Here is a 21,990-nt window from a genome sequence, read left to right on the forward strand (position 1 = left end):
CTCTCGAGTCCCATGTTTATAACTTTCTTTAGGGATTTTACTTCATTTTGGTTTGTTTTTACTTTTTTGAGAAAGGGTCTTGCTATATAACCTTGGTATGCCCTGACCTGGTATTCACTTTGTAGCCTATACTGACCTCAAACTCAAGTCAATCCTCCTGCCTCAACCTCCTGAGTGCAAAGATTACAGACATGTGCCACCACACCTGGCTTATTATTTATAACTTTCTTCTGTGATCTCGTTATGGGGAAAACTAAAAGCTAAGTATAATTATTAGGTCCTCCCCCTGATGGCCAGAGAGGTTTTATGCGCCTCTTCTTTTAATTCTTTCAAGTACATTCCCCCAGACAGGAATGAAATCCTAGGAGATTACAGATCTTCATTCAATGGCCATGAGGCCGGTGATGAGGAAAAACAGGTGCTATGTTCAATAAAGAATGTTTTAAGAGAAGTCACTGAACGACATAGCCAAAGGCCATCACAGAAGAAAAACCAAAGGCCAGCGAGGCTCTGGGCTTTCTCCGAGAGTACCCAGCCAGTCGGGGCTGTAGCCAGGACTAGAATGCAGGTCTTCTGCCTCGGGTTCAGAGCTCTCTGCTGCTATCAGAGACTGCCTGATGAACATTTGTGTCCATGCCAGAGCACAGTTCGTGATGAAATACAAAGCTTGTAAAAAGAAAGAAAATCAAACAAGTTCATTTTAGATGTTTAACCTTTTGTTTTTTATCTCAAGTCTGTCATGTTTTTTTACAGCGAAAAAAAGAAATATGTTGTTCTAAAAAATGCATATGTATACAACTGTGAATAATACTAAGGAGCAGTAAGTGTGGGTAGTTTGATGGGTCGTTGCTAATGCAAAGGAAAGTTTTCACTAACTGTAAAGATGCCGGGTTTCCTCATTGTATAGGTGATGGGTATAAATTAGCACTAATTACTTATTTTTTTAACTCATTCCAGATGGTTAAAGGTTAAAAAGTGTTTCCAAGAATTAGTGTCACATTGAAATTGTTCAGATAAATTTTCCATGCCAGGCTGGATTACGTGACTGTGGATTTCTTTTTCTTGTAGAATTTACATATCAGACCAAAGATGCTGCCACAGGAGCTGCTTCTATAATTGTCAACGATGAAGGTACGTGCTGCACATGCCAGGGTCGTGCCTGAAACAGACAGCTCATTTCCAGAACGAGAGTGAAAGCAAGGATTGAACTCTGGTCCTTCAGGCCTCTTCCCATGCCCACTGCTTCGTGACCTGAGGTGTGGCTCTTCCGATCCAAATAAAAACATTTCCCTTAAATTATATTCCCCTCTTTGATCATTTGAAAAGACTCCATCAAATATATATGAAGCAGATATGAAGATGCTTCCAAATATGATTTGTATCCTGTCATGGCCCCTTTACCCTTCACGGGAGCTCGGAACTGCTATGTGTATCTCCAAACAGCCGAGTGCTTCCCTGTCATTTCTACTAAGTAAATAAATGTACATGGTTGCAAAACAAAGTTGGATGAATCATATTTATAGATTATCTGCTGAGCAAATGGCAGCAAGTAATTGCTTTTAACTTATCATTAATAATCAATTTTGTCTACTCTTTAAGTAAGCTGCAATCAAACCTCAAAAGTCATTGTACATAGTTCAATCACAAGGCTTTACCACAGTTAAAACATTTATCTTTAAAAACAGTAACTGCCGGGTGGTGGTGGCACATGCCTTTAATCAGAGCACTCAGGAGGCAGAGCCAAGTGGATCTCTGTGAGTTCGAGGCCAACCTGGGCTACAGAGTGAATTCCAGGAAAGGCACCAAAGCTACACAGAGTAACCCTGTCTCAAAAAACAAAAAACAAAAAAAAAACCACGGTAACTATAGCTGGGCTTGGTGGCTGATCTCTGTGAGTTCGAGGCCAGCCAGAGCTACATAGTGAAATCCTGTCTCAAACAAACAACAACAAAAACAAAAAACAGTAACGACTTTCAAGATGAGATTTCATAATTGACCAACTGTTCTAAGTGTAAAAATATCTACATTGAGTTTTTTATTTTAAATTAAGGTCAATATTTGGAAAAACCAGGCATCGCTAGGGTATGTAGGATAGAACCTACTATATTGTGGGCTGTGTTGGGATCTGTTCCAATGTCTTTGAGTTATACACTGGTTCTCCCTTATCCATAGGGCAGTTGTTCTCACCCTTCCTAATGCTGTGACCCTTTAATACAGCTGCTCATGTTGTGACCCCCAACCATAAAGTTATTTCATTGCTACTTCATAACTGTCATTTTGCTACTGTTATGAACTGTAATATAAATATGTAATGTGTGACCCCACAGGGGCTGTGACCCACAGGTTGAGAATCACTGCTATAGAGGAATACATTTTAAGACTTGATCAATAGTCTTGATCTCTCTATATGGTATATATATATATATATATACATATATATATGTATATCCCTAGGATAAAGTTTAGTGTATAATAGAGACTGTAAGAGATTTAAAGTAGTAATAATAAAGTAGAATATTTATAACGATATAGTATAATAAATGTTACGTCACTACAATCTATCTCAAAAGATCTTACTGTACTGCACCCAGCTTTCCTGTGATGATATGAGATGACATGGCACTCACATGATGAGATCAAGTGAGATGAGTGACATGGGCATTCTGCTGTAGAGCTGTGCTACTGTGTAGAGATTAAAATAATACAAGCACTGCAGCGTCTAAACAGTCCATCTGACGATCAGGATGGCTATGTAGGGGACTGCCTGGTAGGTAGCGAATACACAGGCAGTGTCCACATGATACATTGAACAAAGAGATGACTCCCATCCATCCCAGGTGAGATAGAATCAGATGGCATGAAATTCCGTCATGCTACCCAAAAAGGCATGCAACACGTTAAGTTTTTCATTTCAGGGATCATTCATTCAATATTTCCACATAATATTTAATAACTTTCCACTTAATATACTGACTACATATATACTTTTTCAAGGGGGGGAGTTATTTGTAGCCTAGGCTAGCTTTGAACTCATTGACATCCTGTCCAGCCTTCTGAATGCTGGGATTTCAGGCACTTTGTTTGTTTCTTCTGGGGGTAGTTTGCTTGCTTGCTTGCTTGCTTGCTTGCTTGCTTGCTTGTTTGCTTGCTTGCTTTGAGACTAAGGTGTCAGTATTCCAGGCTGGCCTTGAACTTCTGATCCTCTTGCCTACATACTTCAGGTACCAGGATCACAGGCATGCTCTACTGTGCCCAGTTCATGCAGTGCTAAGGACCACACCTGGGTTTTGTGCATACTAGGCAAGCACTCTACCAACCTGAACCACATCTCCAGCCCCATACAGTGTCTTCCTGCTGCGTGACTCTTCGACTTCGGTGTTAGCGCATTTTAATCCCAACCTCAGCGATCCTAAAGTCGCCATAGCAAAGACACTGGGTTAAGTTTTCATTCTGACCATAGAAAGTGCGTTTATTACATGAAGCTCGGCCATCCATAATGGGCTTTGGCAAAAGCGGGTCATTTCTGATCTTCAACCTTGTGTTGTGTTCTAGGAATGACTTCAGTTTTTCTTCCTTCCTTTCCTGTGAACCCAAAGCTTCATTGTCAATGTAAAAGTTGACATTCTGTATTGAATGCCTATCCTGGTAAGCCTGGTTGATAGTAAGGTAATATCCTGACTGTGCAGGACATGGCAGCACAAGTGTTATCCCAGAGCTCAGAGGCTCACACCGGAGGATTACAGGGAGCTCGAGGCCAGCCTAGGCTACAGCGTGAGCCTGTATAAAAATAATAACAAATACAGAGACATGCAACCGTCAGCTCCTTCAAATGAAGGGGCCAGAGGGCCAGACAAAGTGATGAGTGTTATTTTGGCAAGTTAAATGTGAGGCATGAGTGAGCTAGTCACGTGTCACTGTCTGTGGACAGTTTTGCTCTCAGTCTTGTGGGTCAGCCACGAAAGCCCGTCTAGAAACGCATATTACGTTCTGCTACAGTCGACTCCAGCAGGGAGGATGAGGTCACCGCTAGGGGAAGGAAGGAGAGATGGAGTCTTTCAGCAAGTGGGCTCTTTGCATTTTTCCAGGACTGAGGTTGAGTTGGTGCAGAACCATCCCCACTTTATTAAGTTTTCCTCATGGCCAGTAAACACACATGTGGTAAGACGAGAGGCGAGGATCTGTTCTGTGTGGAGAGGTAATTTTAGGTCATGTCTACACACGATCTGCACAAGCAGCCTGAAGCGCTGAAAAGTGCCTGCTGCAGCTCATTCCTTTAGAGCTGTGCTGTCCAACAGAAATAAAATGCAAGCCACGTGCAGTTTTTAAATTGTCCAGGAACCATGTTTTTAAAAGAAAAATGGAAATAGGTAAATTTAATTTTGACAATATATGTTAACCTAATATATCCAAAATAGTATCGTTTCAACGTGTAGTTAAGTTTATTTGAACATGAAAACCTTTAAGGGCGTCTTAACACAATGAGTGGGGCCAGAGATGGCTCAGCAGGTAAAGATGCCTGCTGCCAAGTCTGCCAACAGGAGCTGGGTCCCTAGACCCACATGGTAGAAGGAGAAAGGGACCTCCCACCAGTTGTCCTGACCTCCACATGTGTGCTGTAGCACACACATAGCCCACCACACACTGATGGATGGATGGACGGACGGACGGACAGACAGACAGACAGACAGACAGACAGATAGATAGATAGATAGATAGAGATAGACAGACAGACAGATAGATAGAGATAGACAGATAGACAGACAGACAGATAGATAGATAGATAAACATTTACAAATAGCGAGATATGTTACTTCCTGTTCTTTGCACTAAATTTGGAACTGACTGTGCTTTTTCTACTTAAAGTTCCTGCATCTCAGTTCGGACTAGCAATATTTCAAGCGTCGGCACCACATGTACTACTGTGAATCTAATGCTGGACAGCACACCTCTTCAGAGTTCCTTTGCCAGGTGCTAGAGAGAGAGTTCAGTCCCCACAGGACTTTGGAAGACCTGAGTTCAATTCCCAGAACCCACATTAAAGAAGAAGAATTTAAAAAAAAAAAAAAAAGCTGGGCATGAGGGCACATGCTTGCAGTCCGCTCTGGGGTAGCAGAAGCAGGAAGATGCCTGGCGCTCACTGGCTAACTGCCTCAGTCTACTTGACAAACCCCAGGCCAGTAAAAGACCTGTCTCAAAAGAAAAGATTTTTTTAAAAAGGTAGCTGGTGAAGAACAACATTTAAGTTTTTATCTCTGCACGTACGCGCACGTGTGCGCACATACACACACACACACACACACACACACACACACACACACACACACATCATTCCTCTGCAGTGTTTGGGTATAGATAAGGACTATAGAGAGTGGGTTCAGGTGCTGAGAGTGTATCAGATCCTTGGTTGTTTCTTTGTTTGATCTGTATAGTACAGGCCAAATAAAGTTAGAGATTATAAAAATGTGTTTGGAGTAACAGTCACTTTTGGGAAGAACATGGCACACACATGAACTTCCCATATACAGCAGAGCATTTGTTTTGAGCATTCTGCAGGGCTATTCCTACCTATATTCATCTATATGATACCCATCCTATAGAATTCACAGTCTTTACCATATGCATGTATTAGTCATTTCACATAAAAGAAACTATGAAAGTAGGTTATGTGTCATTTCTCAACTGTTATTCTTTGTATATAAGAATATAAGGAAAATGAGCTTAAGATTTTGTTCAAAGTGATCATTGGGCCAGAGAGATGGCTTAGCAGGCAGATCCTTGGAGACATGAGTTCCGTTCCTGAAACCCACATGGTAGGAGGAAAGAGCTGAATCCTATGACCTCCACATGCATGCCAGTGGTATACACGCATCCACATCCACATGCATGCACACACGTTCACAAAATAAATACATGTAAAATGATTAAGTTCTCATAGTAAGTCAGGCATAGTGTGGTATGTACCCACAGTCCCACCTACTCGGGAAGGTGAAGCAGGAGGAGTTCAAGGCCAGCCTGGGAAATATAGCAAGATCCTATCTCCTTTAAAAAAAAAAATGATCCGAATATCCTGAATCTCATGGGAATGTTGCCCAAAATACATTTGGAACACAATAACTAAATCCCGAATGTCCTGGAAATGTTAAGATTAATTCTTCTAACACATTCCGGATAATGCCTTCAAAGGACTGCTCTACCGTGCAGCATATCACCGCTTGGCTTGGCTTGCTTTGGTATGAATATGTAGAATTTCTTTACAGGCCAGAATATCATCGTCATAGTGGCTGGAGCAAATCTGCTTTTGAATACTGAAGACTTGAAGAAGGCAGCCAGTGCCATTAGCAGGGCCAAAGTGCTGATCTGCCAACTCGAAATAAGCCCAGCGACTTCTCTGGAAGCTCTGACAATGGCCCGCAGCAGTGGAGGTAATCTTACAGATCTGTCACTCTTTCTGAGAGCTTTTATCACTGTCTTGATTCATGTTAACCTTTCAAGATGAGAAAAGCATTACTTTGTAGTAAAATATTCGTTCCTCCATCTGTGAGATTCACCGGCTTGTAGTTCTTGATAATGTTAGAGAAAAAAAAAAACCTCACAAATAGCGTAAAAACAACATGAGTAGCATATCCGATATCCCTAAATATAAAACCTGGAGTCTAGTTAGCAGAAACGACCTAAGGAGTACCTGGAGCCCCGGAAGACTGCGGCAGATAACTACAGGCAAAGTTCAGAGATGTCGCCCACTGCCTGCAATCACCTGTCACTGTCCGGTGCATTCTGATGCTCAACTCCAGGAGTCAAAGATGCATTCTTAGCCGGGTGGTGGTGGTGCACACCCTTAGTCCTAGCACTCGGGGGGCAGAGGCAGGCGGATCTCTATGAGTTTGAGCCCAGCCTGGGCTACAGAGTGAGTTCCAGGACAGTCAGGGCTACACAGAGAAACTGTCTCAAAAAAGAAAGAAAGAGAGAGAGAGAGAGAGAGAGAGAGAGAGAGAGAGAGAGAGAGAGAGAGAGAGAGAGAGAGAAAACTCCACAAAAGCGAACAGTCATTCTTTCTCCTTTTTCTAAAATCCTATCATCTTTTCGATGTACACGAGATTGTTTGTATGTCATGGGTGCTGTGTTGTGGTGTCTGTTATCTGGTTCTTTTGTTTTACTTCAACTTTGAAAATGTTCGCGCTGACCCAATTACCCAGCGCTGTATGACGAGGCCCGCCTCAGGAGTTAGCAAGCCTGGGTTTCTCTCTTCTCCCTCTCTTGACCTCCCAACAAATAATGCCAGAACATATCTTTTTAACTCAGGTAGTTTCTTTTTTTTTCTTCCATTGCCTAGGAGAGAAAGCATCCCATTTCTACCTCCTGTTAGTTTGAGGTCTTAGCAAAATCAGCTAATTTTTTCTGAACCTGTCTGTAAAATACAGATAGGAATGTGTCCTGTATACTTCTTCTGTGACTAGAATGAAATAAGGCATGATGCCAAGCATGATGCCAAACTCATAAGTCCCAATTTTCTTCTCTCCTATCCACTTTTCTCTCTAAATTAGAATTGGAACAGTTTAGTGTGGTGTTGCACACCTGGAATCCTAGCACTCGAGAGGTAGAGGCAGGAAGACCATGCGGTTGAGGTCAGCCTGGGCTACATGGGGAGTTAAAGCCAGCCTGAGCCAGACCCTGTCTCAAAAATAATAGGATAATACCTTGATATATCACCATTCACTCAAGACAAAAAGTAGCCGCTGTTACGATAATGTCCTCTGTTTGATATGGTGGCAATAGTTATGTGATTTATAGTATAAATAAAACAGAGAGAGAACTACAGTGACTTTCCCTAGTAAAACTTCCCAGCAAGATGCGACATAAAGAAGATGAAAACAACAGTATAGTATATACAGACGATATAGTATATACAGATGATATAGTATATACAGACGATATAGTATATACAGACGATATATACAGATGATATAGTATATACAGACAATATAGTATATACAGACGATATAGTATATACAGACAATATAGTATATACAGACAATATAGTATATACAGATGATATAGTATATACAGACGATATAGTATATATAGATGATATAGTATATACAGACGATATAGTATATACAGATGATATAGTATATACAGACGATATAGTATATATAGAGATGATATCAGACACCTTCAGGGTGACTTGGCAATAGGGAACAGAGTATATGTGTATGGCACATCTGTGTGTGTATGTGTGCTTTATGTACATGACTTCTCCCAAAGCATTTCATGTTCTATATGACAATAAGTGAAAAATAAGTCACTGAGGACTAGCAAGATGGCTTAATGGTATAGACACTTGCCACTAAGGCTGACAACATGAGATTAATACCTGGGAACTACAGGATGGAAGGAAAAGCCAGCTCCTGCAAGCTCTCATCCGACCTCTACCTGTACACCATGGCATGTGTACACACCCTTCCCCACAATAAATAAATCAACCCCGTTTCTTCTTTAAAGGAAACTAAATCTCTGGAATGATTTTGTGGAGAATTTTACAGTGTTTATACTGATTTAACAAATTTTCCTCTTGGCAAAACAATATACCGTGGCAAATTCTCACTGACATTTACTGTATTTTTAATGGACTCAAAGCTGTCAGAAAGAATTCAGAGCCAAAATGCATTTGGTTCCATTTTCTCAAAGTGTCACAGATGAGTCCAATGCTCGTGGCGAGCAGTCTCGGGAGATGGAGGTAGCCAAGCTGGTAGACTGCTTGTTAGCATGCTCAAATCACTCTTGGCTCCCCAAGTGTGGTGTGTACACCTGTCATCCCAGAACTCAGGAGGTGGGCACAGGAGAATCAGAAGTGCCCGGGCAGGTCAGTGAGATGGCTCACTTAGGGCCGGGCCTTACGACCTGAGTTCCATCTCCAGGACCCACACAGCAGAAGGACAGAACTGTATATACCCCACAGCTGTCCTCTGACTGCCACGTGTGCTTTGTTCCAGGAATGTGCGTGTGTGCAAATGAGTGCACACAATAAATGAATAAATGTGATTTAAAAAAAATTTGGAGCTGAGGACCGAACCCATGGCCTTGCGCTTGCTAGGCAAGCGCTCTACCACTGAGCTAAATCCCCAACCCCTTAAAATATTTTTTAAAGTTCAGGTCATCCTCAACTATGTAGCAAATTCAAGATCAGCCTGGGCTAACCTGAGACCCTATCTCAAAAACCAAAAACCCAATTCTGTGCCTTCTCCTCTTTCTAAGTAGGCGGAGTGAATACTGTGTGCTCTCTGCTCTCCTGTCTTGGTACGGAGTATCCTTATGCCGTTCTCTTTCCTGCTGTCCTTGCTTCTCAGAGACCACTGTTTCCTCTGGCCTCCTCTAGTTCCCTGCAGCCTGCCCAGCCTGTGGAGGACAGGAAGGTGCAGCCAGCACAGGTGAGACACGAACCTTCCACACGGAGAGCTAGTCACCCTGATGCGCAGGCAGCCTGACCTCAGGCCGTCATCCGGGTGGGGTCCAGAAATGTTTCCTCTGTCGCCTACCACCCAGCTCTTCCCCTTCAGAAGCTGAGGGTCTTGTGGCAATCAAGTAGAGGGTGGGTGGTTAAGCAACTGCCACATAGCTTACTTTAACTTTTTGTTTGTATGGGTTTTTTTTTTTTTTTTTTGGTTTTTAGTTTTTTGTTTGTTTGTTTGGTTTTTGTTTTGTTTTTTCTAGACAGGATTTCTCTGTGGTGTTTTGGTGTCTGTCCCAGATCTCGCTCTGTAGACCAGGCTGACCTCGAACTCACAGAGATCTTCCTGGCTCTGCCTCCCGAGTGCTGGGATTAAAGGTGTGCGCCACCACCCGGCTTGTTTATATGTTCTGAAACAAGGTCTTATGCTGGCCTTGAACTGCTGATCTTCCTGCCTCTGTCTTCCAATGGCAGGGGTTCCAGGTGTTCACCACCATGCCTGGTTTCCTACTTCCTGTTCTTACAAAGCTCCAGTGTGCCTCAGCATTAATCCTGCCTGATCGCTCCTACATAGCAGTCCCAGCTAATCTGGAGAACGAACAGTCCAGAACCCCTGTGGATGCCTGCCACGGTGATGAACTGCTTTAACGTTACTCTCACTGAGCTCTCATCATACAGTGTGGCCATAACGTCTGCATCTTAAAATACAATGTAAAGCTACTGTTATCCCACTTTCCTTCCTCCCAGTTTTATGGGTATATTTGTTCTTAACACAGACTCTAGCAACCTCGGCATACAGCCTTTTCTTGCCTCCTTACATCAAGAACTTTGACTTTCTCACCAGAAGAAAACACTGTGTGGCTGGCTCTTTGTCGGCATGCCTGAATTCCATTCTCACTACTCCGCAGCCACTGTTAAATAAAATAAGGGTTCCTTGAATATAAGCACTTCGGTCCCTGAACAGTCCAATAGCAAGCTGTCTGTACAGGGTGGTAGGAGGATTGACATCTCAGGCGGGTGGGTCAGGATGGCATGAGGTTTGACTGCAAGGCTCAGGATGCTGGGAAATGGATAACTGATGACTGTGATGTCTGAGGTTTTCCCAGGGAATAGTTTTGGGCTCGTTGACATTGACCATAGGGAACTGAATCTGTGGAGAGGCACACCAAGATAAAGGCAGCTACTCTAATAAGACGGGAAGTGCTCATAGCTTGTGCTTATATGTGGTTTGCAGCTTTGTAACTTACACAGTTCTTTTTAATACAGTGGATCGTGGGGAACCCTGCAAGCTGGGCGTGGGGGTGCATGCTTGGAATCCTAAACACTTGGGAGACTGAGGCAGGAGGATCAAAAGTTCGTTATCTTCAGCTACATAGTTCTCTCAGATTGAGAACAAAGGAGCTGAGAGTCGCGGGGCGGGGGGTGGAGGGGTGGGGAGGGTAAATACTTAGCTCAGCCAACTTCCCACTTCTTTTTTTTTTTTTTTTTTTCCTTCGAGACAAGGTTTCTCTGTGTAGCTTTGCACTTTTCCTGGAATTCATTTGGTAGCCCAGGCTGGCCTCGAACTCACAGAGATCCACCTGCCTCTGCCTCCCGAGTGCTGAGATTAAAGGTGTGCGCCGCCGCCACCCAGCCAGCCACCCACTTCTAATGAGAATTCATTAGAATTCACTTCTAATGAAACAGGATTTCAGGCTCCACAACAAAAACCTACTGTCCTCCAGACCACACTTTAAAAACTGCCATGTGGTCCTGATGTTGAGGAACTCAACCCTGCATCTCCAGAGCAGTAAAGTCCATCCATTGTAATAGCAGCTAGCATGTGGACTCAGTGATTTTGCTGCTCAAGAAGCAAAGGCATCCTAGAGCATCTTAGCCGTGGGGATGCACACCCGCTCACCTCTGCCTAGAACTCCTCCAGGCAGCAGCTTTCTCTAGACAGTCAGCTGGCCTTGTTTGGTCGATACCAGCCTGGTGCAGCTTAGATTCTGTACTGTGAGGTGGGGGTGGGATAGAGTGAGAGAGAGAGAGAGAGAGAGAGGGAGAGGGAGAGAGAGAGAGAGAGAGAGAGAGAGAGAGAGAGAGAGAGGATATGGGGGTGGAGGGCTAGGGGAGTTAGGGCATCTTCAGTCCCAGTGAGGCAAGAATGTAAGAATAAAGAGAGAGCACTAGATCAATGATCATGAAGAATGGTATTGACTTCTGAATGAGTCACTTAGCAAATAGGGGACCTCAGTGAAGAAAGTCAGCTGCTTCCTGCAGCCCGCCATGTCTCTGCTGTTCAGCGGGAGACGGGCTGAGAACTCTCACCATCACTGATGGAAGCATGGACTGATCACAGAGCCCAGCAGGCGACACTAGTGACCTGTTGCCCATGAGGCAGTGGTGTGCTTCTTCATCATCTGAGTTACCACACCTCCTTTCCACCCCTTACAAGTAGCAAATTTGAATCCTACACACGATATAAGCCGATGATCTCCAGCTATAACGCAGAGGGAGGGTCCCATCTTGAACACACTGTCTCAGAACTCTCCCTGGTTTTACCCAAATGAAAGAATTGCTCTTAGACACAGCCCTCACAGTGTCACAGCACAGAAACAACAGAATCCGTTCCCCCGGCTCGCAGTGCAGTTAGGTAGACCTGCTGGAGAGCTGATGCCGGCGCTGCCGGTGGTGAGACTGTTCGTGTTGGGTCTGGTCTTTAGATTCATTTCAAAGCAATGGAACATTACAGGGACAATTACAGATAATTGAGTTTGTAAGATCGCCAAGATTAAACCCTAGGTATGATACAAAGTGCCTTTTAATGCCACTTTAGCCCTTTTCCATTTGGCAAACCGAACCTCTTGGCTGGCCCTGTAGACTTTTGCAATAACATTGCCCCACATGTGGGCCAAACTTGGAGCTATTTTATGGCTCAAGTCCCCAAAAAAGAGTCTCCAGTGGAGAGACGGCCAAGCCAGTGTTGGGGCCTACCACTCTCCTCACATGCTTAGGGGTGACTTCAGTGCCCTGTTCCTCTGAGCTAGTTCCCAGGGCATTCTTAACCGGCCATCCTCTCTTCCCTGGCAGCCTTAAGACCTTCTGCCCCATTTCCCAGCCTACCAGCTGTTTCCCTAAGGCTCCACCTCCTCCTCCTCCTCCTCACCATCACTGTGTCAGCCATTGGTGTGTGGTTAGGATTAGCCGGAGTTCAGTGCATCTCCCTCCGTGATGAGTGATAATTACTGTCCTGTCCTGCCCTCTTCTCTGCAGTTCCAAGTGGTTCTCTGGTTTTGCCTGGTCCCAGGATGACATCATCTTTTCCATCTTGGGTATTAATTTGTGCTTCTCTCTAACTACCTGTGTCTACTAGTTCCTCATGTTTCTTCACCCTGGTAAAGGGTTTCTGTTTATTTAACAGCAGAGGCCAAGAAGAGTGATCTCCTTGTAGCATTTTCACTTTTACCCTAAGCTTAGGCACTATTAACCACACAGTAGACACTACACTTACATAACCAGAGATGGCCGGAAAGAATGCTGTCCCCCAGGGAAGTACAGGCAAATAAGATTTGCTTGATTTTATGCAATATTTATGGTAATTAATTTATAGAGTTCCTCATTCCAGCCATTGATGCTTAAAACACAATGTAATTTTCTCTAACATGTGTTCTCATTGTAGAAAATTTCAAATATAATATGACAGAGAGAATAGCCTGGTAAACCCACATGATGTCACATCATCATTCAGCTTCCACAACTGTTGAGACCTTATTGATTGTAGCAGGAATCTTAAAAGGTCTTATTATTAAGAACGAACCTGAGCCAGGTATTGGGGTGAATGCTGGAAAATCAGAGAAACAGAACAAGCCACAGCCACCTAACCTTGCCAATTCCTCAGCTGATCCTGTTTCCTCAGACTGGAAGCCTCTCAGTCCTCATCCAGAATGAATCTCAGCTGAACTGTTGCTCAAAAGCTTAAAAGCTTAACCAGGCTAGTTCCTGGTTTTCACACCTTATAGACCTTTCTGCTTTCTGCCATTACCTCCTGGGATTAAAGGCTCTTGTTACCAGGCTGGCTGTTTCCAGTGTGGCCTTGAACTCACAGAGATCCAGGCGTATCTCTGACTCTGGAATGTTAGGATTAAAGGTGTGTGTGCCATCATTTTCTGGCCTCTATGTTTAATATTGTGGCTGTTCTGTTCTCACACCCCAGATAAGTTTACTAGAGTGCACAATATTTTGGGGAACACAATATATGGCATGTCATTGGTGTCCCACCTCATTTTCACCCATCCCTTACTACTAAACCGGATGTCATTTCTTCATTGGTAGAAGAAGATACAATGAGTGTTCCAAGAATAGGGTCTTCCCCTGAAGTACAGCATTGAATCTACAGTCAGACTCACTCCCCTCTTCATAACTAATCATTAGGAGTTGAGTGAGTAGCCCCTCAGACCTGTCCTCTTCTCTGCAAGCATACACACAGAGTTATGCTTTGTTTTAGTTTAGAAGGAAGGGCAAGACTGCCCTCTTTTCTGTTATAAATATAGGAATATTTCTCTGACAAAGCATAGATGACTTCATTTTAGCAGCTTTGGAGTATTTACCAGGCGGACCGAGGAAGAGGACCAGCCAGTCCAGTGTTTATTTTTTAACCAACTCCCCGGATAGATATGCAGACGCCCCTTTATTTTTGTACCATAGGCAGCAGTAGCATCACATTTCCTCCTTGTGTGCCTGTCACCTTCTGTAAGGTGAGTGTACACAAGGAATCGCTAGATCCTGGATCGCTGGAGGAACCAAAAGGAACTTCTCTAAAAACGGCTTCATCTTCGTTGCTGGTGGCTTGATGCGGTGCCTGTGCTCAGATGCTTAGGAAGGCAGGCTCGAGGCTCACTAGCTGAGCGATGGTGTTCAAGTTGATGTCTGAGGAAAATGGAGAACGATGTGCTTGTAGTAATTGCTCTCTGATGCTGTGATAAGATCTCACGACCAAAGTAACTGTGGCGGTTTGAATGAGAACGGCCCCATAGAGTGGTAGATTTGAATGCTTAGTTATCAGGGAGTGGCACTATTTGAAAGGATTAGGAGACAAGGCCTTGTTAGTGGAAGTGTGTCACTGAAGGTTGGCTTTGAGGTTTCTGAAGCCCAAGTCAGAACCAGGTACTTCTCCAGCACCATGTCTGCCTGCATGGCATCATACTCACCAACATGATAACAATAGACTAAACCTCTGAAGCTGTAAGCAAACTCCAATTAAATGCTTTACTTTTACTTTATAAGAGTTGCCATGCTCACAAAAAAAAAAAAAAAAAAAAAAAAAAAAAAAAAAAAAAAAGAAGCCAGGCAATGGTGGCGCACACCTTTAATCCCAGCACTTGGGAGGCAGAGCCAGGTGGATCTCTGTGAGTTCGAGGCCAGCCTGGTCTACAGAGTGAGATCCAGGAAAGGCACAAAGCTACACAGAGAAACCCTGTCTCGAGAGAAAAAAGAAAAAAAAGAGTTGCCATGGTCATGGTATGTCTTCATAGCAATAGAATACTAAGACAGCAACTTATAAAAGAGTTTATTTTGGTCTTACAGTTTCAGGGGGTTAAAGTCTGTGTCCATCATGGCAAAGAGCATATCATCAGACAGACAGGTGTATAGTTCTAGAGTCATAGCTGAGAGCTCAGATCTTAGACAGGCACGAGGCAGAGAGCGCTAACTGGGAATGACAGAGCTTTTGACACTTCAAAGCCCTCCCTCAGTGACACACCCCTTAATCCTTCCCAAACAGTTCCATCAACTGGGGACCAAGTACTCAAACCTACGAGCCTTTGGGGGCCATGCTCATTCAGACTACCCCAATGCTGTTCAGAAAATCTAAAGTCACACTACATTTGAATGCTCTACGCAGAGGACCTTCTTGTATAATGGGTATCTCTAAACCCTAAAAGACATGAGAAACCACTGAGAGATTGTTGGTGGGCTCCACACTGGAGCAGAAGGCAGAAGAGGGGTGGACAGGCGGGGGTGTCAGCTGTGTGCACAGGACATTATAATAACAGTAATAATAATTTATATTTGGACAACACTTTATAGTTTACATGGGGCTTTTTACATGCATTTTCTAATTTAAGCCACACAATTACCCTGCACAAAAAAAAATTTTTTTAAAGCAGAATTTACGTGGGAGGACATTGTAAAGTCTAAAATAACAAAAATGCGGCAATACTATTAGCCTATACTGGCCAAGACGACTTATGGACCCAACTGTTTAGTAAGATCTAGGAAGGTACAGAAGCAGGCTGGATACAATCACAAGGTTGCTGCCGTGGACCATCTCTGCCAACCATGAGCTGATTCGCATCTCCCCAGGACAGGGATGTGTCATTGCCAAGCTAGCTCCATGATAGCCACCTAGAGAACTTGTGAATGTGTAGATTCCCTGATCATACCCCCAGAGATTCCGATTCAGTGGGCTGGACATGGAGCCTAGAAATCCTACATCTGAACAGGCTCTGCTGTTGTGTGAACAAACCTGTAACCATTGGTGGAGCAGTCTCTAAGAACTGCAGCTAAAGGGTTTTACTTCAGACTAGACAGGTGGGATTATTTACCGCATGGATCAATGGATCCAGTTTGATAAAGGAAGAATAGCCAATCTAGTTGTTTTGTCAAAAAAAAAAAAAAAAAAAAGGAGCTTCTTGCAAATGGAACTTTTAAAGCCTTTAAAAGAATTCGCAGAATTTCACACCAAAAACTGTTGTAAGATATTATGCATCGGAGGAGCATGTTGCTATGGATGAACGTGGTCTAGAAATGTTGCTATTTTAAAGAGGATCAAACCCCAAAATCAAAGCCAAAGGACTCTTGGTTAGGACCCAGCCTAACTGTGTCCAAGGGTATGGGTATGACATTTGGCCTCATCCCTCTAAGCTTTACGTTTCTACTCTGAAATAATGGCCGTGACATCCTCCCTTCTCTTGCTCTGCTATCCCCACCCACCCTTCTCTTGTTCTTGTCTAGTCTGAGCTAGCACCTAGTGTCTGAATGAAATTTCCCTCCTTTTTCAATCTTATCATGTTCCCAGATAGCTCCTGGAAGCCAGGAGCGGAGGTGGTGGTGGTAGTGGTGGTGTGTGTGTGTGTGTGTGTGTGTGTGTGTGTGCATATGTGTGTGTGTCACACACATACATAAAGTCATTAAAAATGACTTTATGGAGCAGCTCACAGACAAGCACTTCCGTTATCCTACAGAAACGTTCACCCTCCACCTGCATCCATACATGCCCTTTCACACCAACTTACGATGTTCTTGTTGCCCTCACCTGAACTAGACAAGCACGTTAGTTGTAAATATGATGCTTGCCCTTGAAGCTGAAGTGGGAAAGTAAAAAAATAGAGGAACTGGAAATAAGAAGGAATTGATACTAGCCTGTCATGGAGACTGAGATCTTGAACCTTACACTATCTGTAGGTTAATAGTTGTTTAATCTGGCGAGTGTAAAAATGATGGCAGACTTCTCTCACTTAATGTGTCTGTACGTACACCTTGTCTGAATGGTCTGAAAACATGATACTGAAACCTGTTACTTTCCCTCTAACCTGAAAGGTACATATAAAGGCTAAATTAATATTTTGAAATGATACCCATTGCGCCCCTTTCCCATTCCTCTGCAGTGAAAACATTGTTCAATCCGGCTCCCGCCATTGCTGACCTGGACCCCCGATTCTACACCCTCTCCAGTGTGTTCTGCTGCAATGAAAGCGAGGTAGAGACAATCGTTTGATTCTTCTATGAAGGGCTTTCCAGCAATTGGAAAAAACAAGGAAGCAGGGCCGGGTGGTGGTGATGCATGCCTTTAATCCCAGCACTCTGGAGGCAGAGCCAGGCGGATCTCTGTGAGTTCGAGGCCAGCCTGGTCTACAGAGTGAGATCCAGGACAAGCACCAAAACTGCACAGAGAAACCCTCTCTTGGGGAAAAAAAAAGAAAGAAAGAAAGAAAGAAAGAAAGAAAGAAAGAAAGAAAGAAAGAAAGAAAGAAAGAAAGAAAGAAAGAAAGAAAAGAAAAGAAAACAAGGAGGCAGGACTAACTGCATCAGTCTGAGCACATGGGAACTCAGTTCATTGGGGTGTGGAGGTCAGGAATTAACAAGCTTTGGACAGCCATAAAGGATTTGAGACACACCCCTTAATCTGACCCTGACTAAACCTACGCCCATTTTAACACCTTCCCAACCTCACACTATTGATACATTGTTTTCATTTTAATTACTCCACATTTTTCTGGACTAATATTAAATTAATATTAATTAATATTAAAGTTGCCAAGTTGAACAAATAAAAATACAGGCTGTCCAGTTACATTTGGATCTCAAGTAATCAATTAACAGACATACAAAACTATTTGTCGTTTTTTCTGAATATCAAATTTCACTGAGCTTTTGTATTTTATCTGACAGCTGTAATTAGTCCATGACTCCCGGAGTAGCTGCTCCCTTCTAGTGCACAGACCGTGTGACAGCAGTGGTGGAGAGGCAGGTCCCCACTGAGGCTGCTGTCTAAGGGAGAGTCTCATCCAAGGGTCACACTGTCCACAACCGCACAACGTACCTGTCGGCGTAGTGACGTAATCTACTCTTTTATGAGACTCCTAGGGAAGAGATCTCAGTCAATCACAGTTTTTATAGAAAGACCGCCTTAGGCCAGAACTCTCTCTCATCTTCGAGATGCAGAACCTCTTAGGCATTTCGGCAAATGTACCAGGCACAGAGAGAGAGGGATTGATGAGAGATAAAGGATCTTTTGGCTCGAAAGCTAAATGAAGGTCTAGGCGCTCTTAACCTGTTTTCTTGAAAATGTCATCTGTCAGGACACACAGGACAAAGAAAGCTGCTACATGGAAACTAACTCTCACAAACCACAGTAGGTTATGCAACATTTTTGAGCAACCACCATGGCGAGGCATTGGGCTAGGAGAAAGGGATTGTGGGAGATGGTGACCATTGCACAATAAGAGGTTACATTACTCTCAACCACCAAACTGGCTTAGATTTCCCTGGTAGATGCTTAAAAGACACTGTGTTTATTCTTCAGTTTTCACAGCCCAGATTGTTTATTCAGCTGATGTATCTTCTCCATTAAGTTACGAACTTCATTAAGACACAGCATCTGTCTTATTGTACCCTGTCCCTGTCTGTATACTTACCTATTGCTTTATAATAAACTCCCCAAAGCAACAGTAATCACTGCCACCCCCAGTTCCCATGCATGGGGAATTCAGATAGGGCCCAGCATGGCTTGGCCGTACTCTGTAGTGCCTGTGGCAAGAGTTGAAATGTCCAAGGCTGAGAGATTCTTCATTCATATGTGTGATAGTTGATGCTAGTGCTGACTATAGCGTAATAGGAGCTGTTGGTTAGAATACTTACACATGCTTTGTCTTTGTAGCCTGGGCTTCTACACACACACACACACACACACACACACACACACACACACACGTATGAACACACACACATACAGGTATGAACACACACACATACACACACACACACACAGGTATGAACACACACATACATACAGGTATGAACACACACACATACACACACGGGTATGAACACACACACATACATGGGGTGAAGGGGTTGTTAACAGAGATTTCAAAGGGTTTTTTTAATACATTTTTTAAGAATTATTTATTTTATGTATATGAGTACTCTTTCTGCATGTACAACTTTGTCAAAAGAGGGCATCCGATCCCACTATAGATGGTTGTGAGCCACCATGTGGTTGCTGGGAATTGAACTCAGGACTTCTAGAAGAGCAACCAGTGCTCTTAACCACTGATCCATCCCTCCAGCCCCAATTTCAAAGTTTTTTGGAATATATCAGTGAGTGTCTCTGAAAATAGATCAGTGAATTTAGCAGACAGAACTTGTCCTGGGAAAACAGATCAATACAAAATTTATTCTTTAAGATAATGGCCTTGGAGTTGAAGAGATGGCTCATCAGTTAAGAGCACTGGCTGCTCTTCCAGGGGACCTGGTTCAATTCCCAGTACCCTCATTTCCCCAGTTGTCCCAAGAATTTAGAAAATATTTTTAGATTTATTTTATGCATTTGAGTGTTTTACCTGCATAGATGTAAAGACCTTCTGGTGCCTGTGTAGGTCAGATGAGGGGGGTTGGATCCTCTGGAACTGGAGTTACAGGGGATTGCAGGCCACCATGAGGATGCTGGGAACTAAACCTCAGACCTCGGCCAGCACAAGTGCGCTTAACCACTGAGCCATCTCTCCAACCCCCAGGAATGTTTGGTTTGGTTTGGGCTTTTTGTTTTCGTGTGGATTTTGTTTGTTATCATCCATCACTTTGTAATACAGGCTGGCTTGAACTCGCTGTGGCCATTAATATCCTCCTATCTTGGCCTCCCAAATACAGAGATAAGCATGAAACCACACCACGCCCATTCTAAAAGTATCTCAAATAACTCATTTTTGTTTTCATTATTTTTGTTTCTTTCTTTTTCTTTCTTTCTTTCTTGAAACAGGGTCTCACTCTGTAGCTCTGGCTGTCCTAGAACTCACTCTGTAGACCAGGCTGGCCTCGAACTCACAGAGATCAGGCTGGCCTCAAACTCACAGGGATCCGCCTGCCTCTGCATCCCCTGGGATTAAAGGTGCATGCTACTACTTTAGTTCCTTTTCTAGTTTACCAAAACTTTAGTTCCTTTCTGCACCAGTACCCTCCGGGGTTCCCATTGCTTTGATCATTGTGAAAAAACGGGGGAGCCACATTTCTAAAAGGACAGAGCCACGGCAGATCTCCATGGCTTTATTCTCACCACGGTTTCTTTCCTCGTGTATTCCAGGCTGAGATTTTAACGGGCCTCGTGGTGAACAGCCCAACCGAGGCTGGGAAGGCTGCGTTGGTTCTCCTAGAACGGGGCTGCCAGGTCGTGGTCATCACCTTAGGGGCTTCAGGATGTGTGACACTGTCCCAGGCGGAACCTGTCCCAAAGCACATCCCCACAGAAGCAGTCAAGGCTGTGGACACCACGGTAGGTGTCCAACTCTAAGAATCCTTTTTGCTCTAGATCATTTTTAGCACTTGGAAATCATCTAATAACAAAGATAGCCTGTCTGAAGATTGAGATGATGAGGTAAGACCTAGGAGTGGTGTGATAGAAGACAGCCAGGCAGGAGAGCCATCTCTTAGTCCCCTCTAAGTCACTGGGAGACTTCATGTCACCAACCCTCTCTGAGCCTCCGTTTCCCTATCCATAAAATACTGCTGTATTTCCTATATACATTCATTCAGTAATAAATATGTGCTGACCACCCGTTAGGTGCGGCCATGCTGCGGATGCTAGGGACACGTGAGGAAGAAAGCTAGAGCTAAAAAACGGCAGCAGTGAGCACAGCCGTCTCTGGCTTTCAGACCATACACAGAGCTGATTCTGCCTCCCCATCCCCCACGCCCCACTTCCTAGTTTTACACCTTGAGATTTCCCTTGTGGGTGGAGCCACATGTCTTATGAGCCTCTTGGTGGCAGGAATGACAAAGCTCACTCACTGGTTGACAAGGCTCCCTGGTGAACAAGGCTCCCTGGTGAACAGGGCTCCCTGGTGAACAGGGCTCCCTGGTTGACATTCTTTGCTTTGTTTTCTGTTGTTTGGTCTTTAGTTTAGGGAGTACCAGGTTTCATTGCAGCATCTTCACACACGTGTGTCCCACAGTCGCGTTACACTTGTCCTCAGAACTCTCTCCACACACACTCCCTTCTTCCTCTCCACACTTCCTCCTTCCGTTTGCTTTCTTACTGCACATGTTCTATTGCTCTGCTTCCCACCTCCCCGAGCATCTCTTCCTCCTTCTCACTGTCCGCTTTCTAGTTTTACACACACACACACACACACACACACACACACACACACAGAGTTTTAAAGTTGGGGTTGGGGTCTGCATTTAAGAGAAAGCATGGCTCTTGTCTTTCCGAGTCTGGCTTATTTTGCTTCACATCGTGATCTCCAGTTCTCTCCATTTCCCTGCAGCTGTCATGACATTCTGGTCTGTTTTTGTTAAGAAACAACTTAAAAATATAATTAATTTTTCAAAAATGAATCCTGAGAGGGAAACTGGTGAAAGTAGAAATATGAACGTGCTTTGCAAAACATCCCAGCACTCTGGCAGCTGATGCAGAAGAGAACTGTCACCAGTTCGAGGCCAACCTGGACTGCAGTATTAGAGTCCCCATCCCACCCGCTCCTCCCCGAAATGAAAGAAAAACTATATACGAGCGAGGACACTTGCAAATGAAGCTAATGCCCCGGAGGCCTTCCGAAGTGCGCTTTCTCGGGCACCTGAGGACTCGGGCTAGGTCTGTTGTCTTCCTACTCCGTCATTTCCAGCACCGTTCGCTCCTCCTTTCTGTTCTGTCAAGAAGGAAGGACCTGGGGTGAGATGCTCCCCTGAGCCAACAGTCCCTTCGCTTCCGGCCAGCAGAACATGACTGGCTGCCGTAGGTTCCCAGGTCCCTCCCTTGTCCCCTCGTCCTCTCACAGACTTCAGGCACG

At 44.0% G+C, this 21,990-nt stretch overlaps 1 protein-coding gene and 1 long non-coding RNA gene across 5 annotated transcripts in view; one reads left to right on the top strand and one right to left on the bottom strand.

Moving 5' to 3' along the window:
* Positions 1-21,990, top strand: part of Rbks (ribokinase) — an 80,857-nt gene that overhangs the window by 31,866 nt on the left and 27,001 nt on the right. For all 4 annotated transcript variants that reach the window (XR_005089747.1, XM_037198070.1, XM_028873981.2 and 1 more), the window contains exons 4-7: positions 1,069-1,131; positions 6,258-6,422; positions 17,092-17,183; positions 20,286-20,474. Coding sequence is in view for 3 of the 4 variants with exons in the window: in XM_037198070.1 (XP_037053965.1) it covers positions 1,069-1,131; positions 6,258-6,422; positions 17,092-17,183; positions 20,286-20,474 (509 nt within the window). In the remaining variant the exon portion in view is untranslated. The remainder of the gene's footprint in view (positions 1-1,068; positions 1,132-6,257; positions 6,423-17,091; positions 17,184-20,285; positions 20,475-21,990) is intronic.
* On the bottom strand, positions 14,041-18,304 carry LOC119086464. The gene is made up of 2 exons (XR_005089748.1): positions 18,027-18,304; positions 14,041-14,353 (listed from the first exon to the last, which is right to left on the bottom strand). It is a non-coding gene; the product is annotated as an uncharacterized LOC119086464 (long non-coding RNA).

This window comes from Peromyscus leucopus, chromosome 22 (genome assembly GCF_004664715.2).
Source record: "Peromyscus leucopus breed LL Stock chromosome 22, UCI_PerLeu_2.1, whole genome shotgun sequence".
NCBI classification, from domain to species: Eukaryota; Metazoa; Chordata; class Mammalia; order Rodentia; family Cricetidae; genus Peromyscus; species Peromyscus leucopus.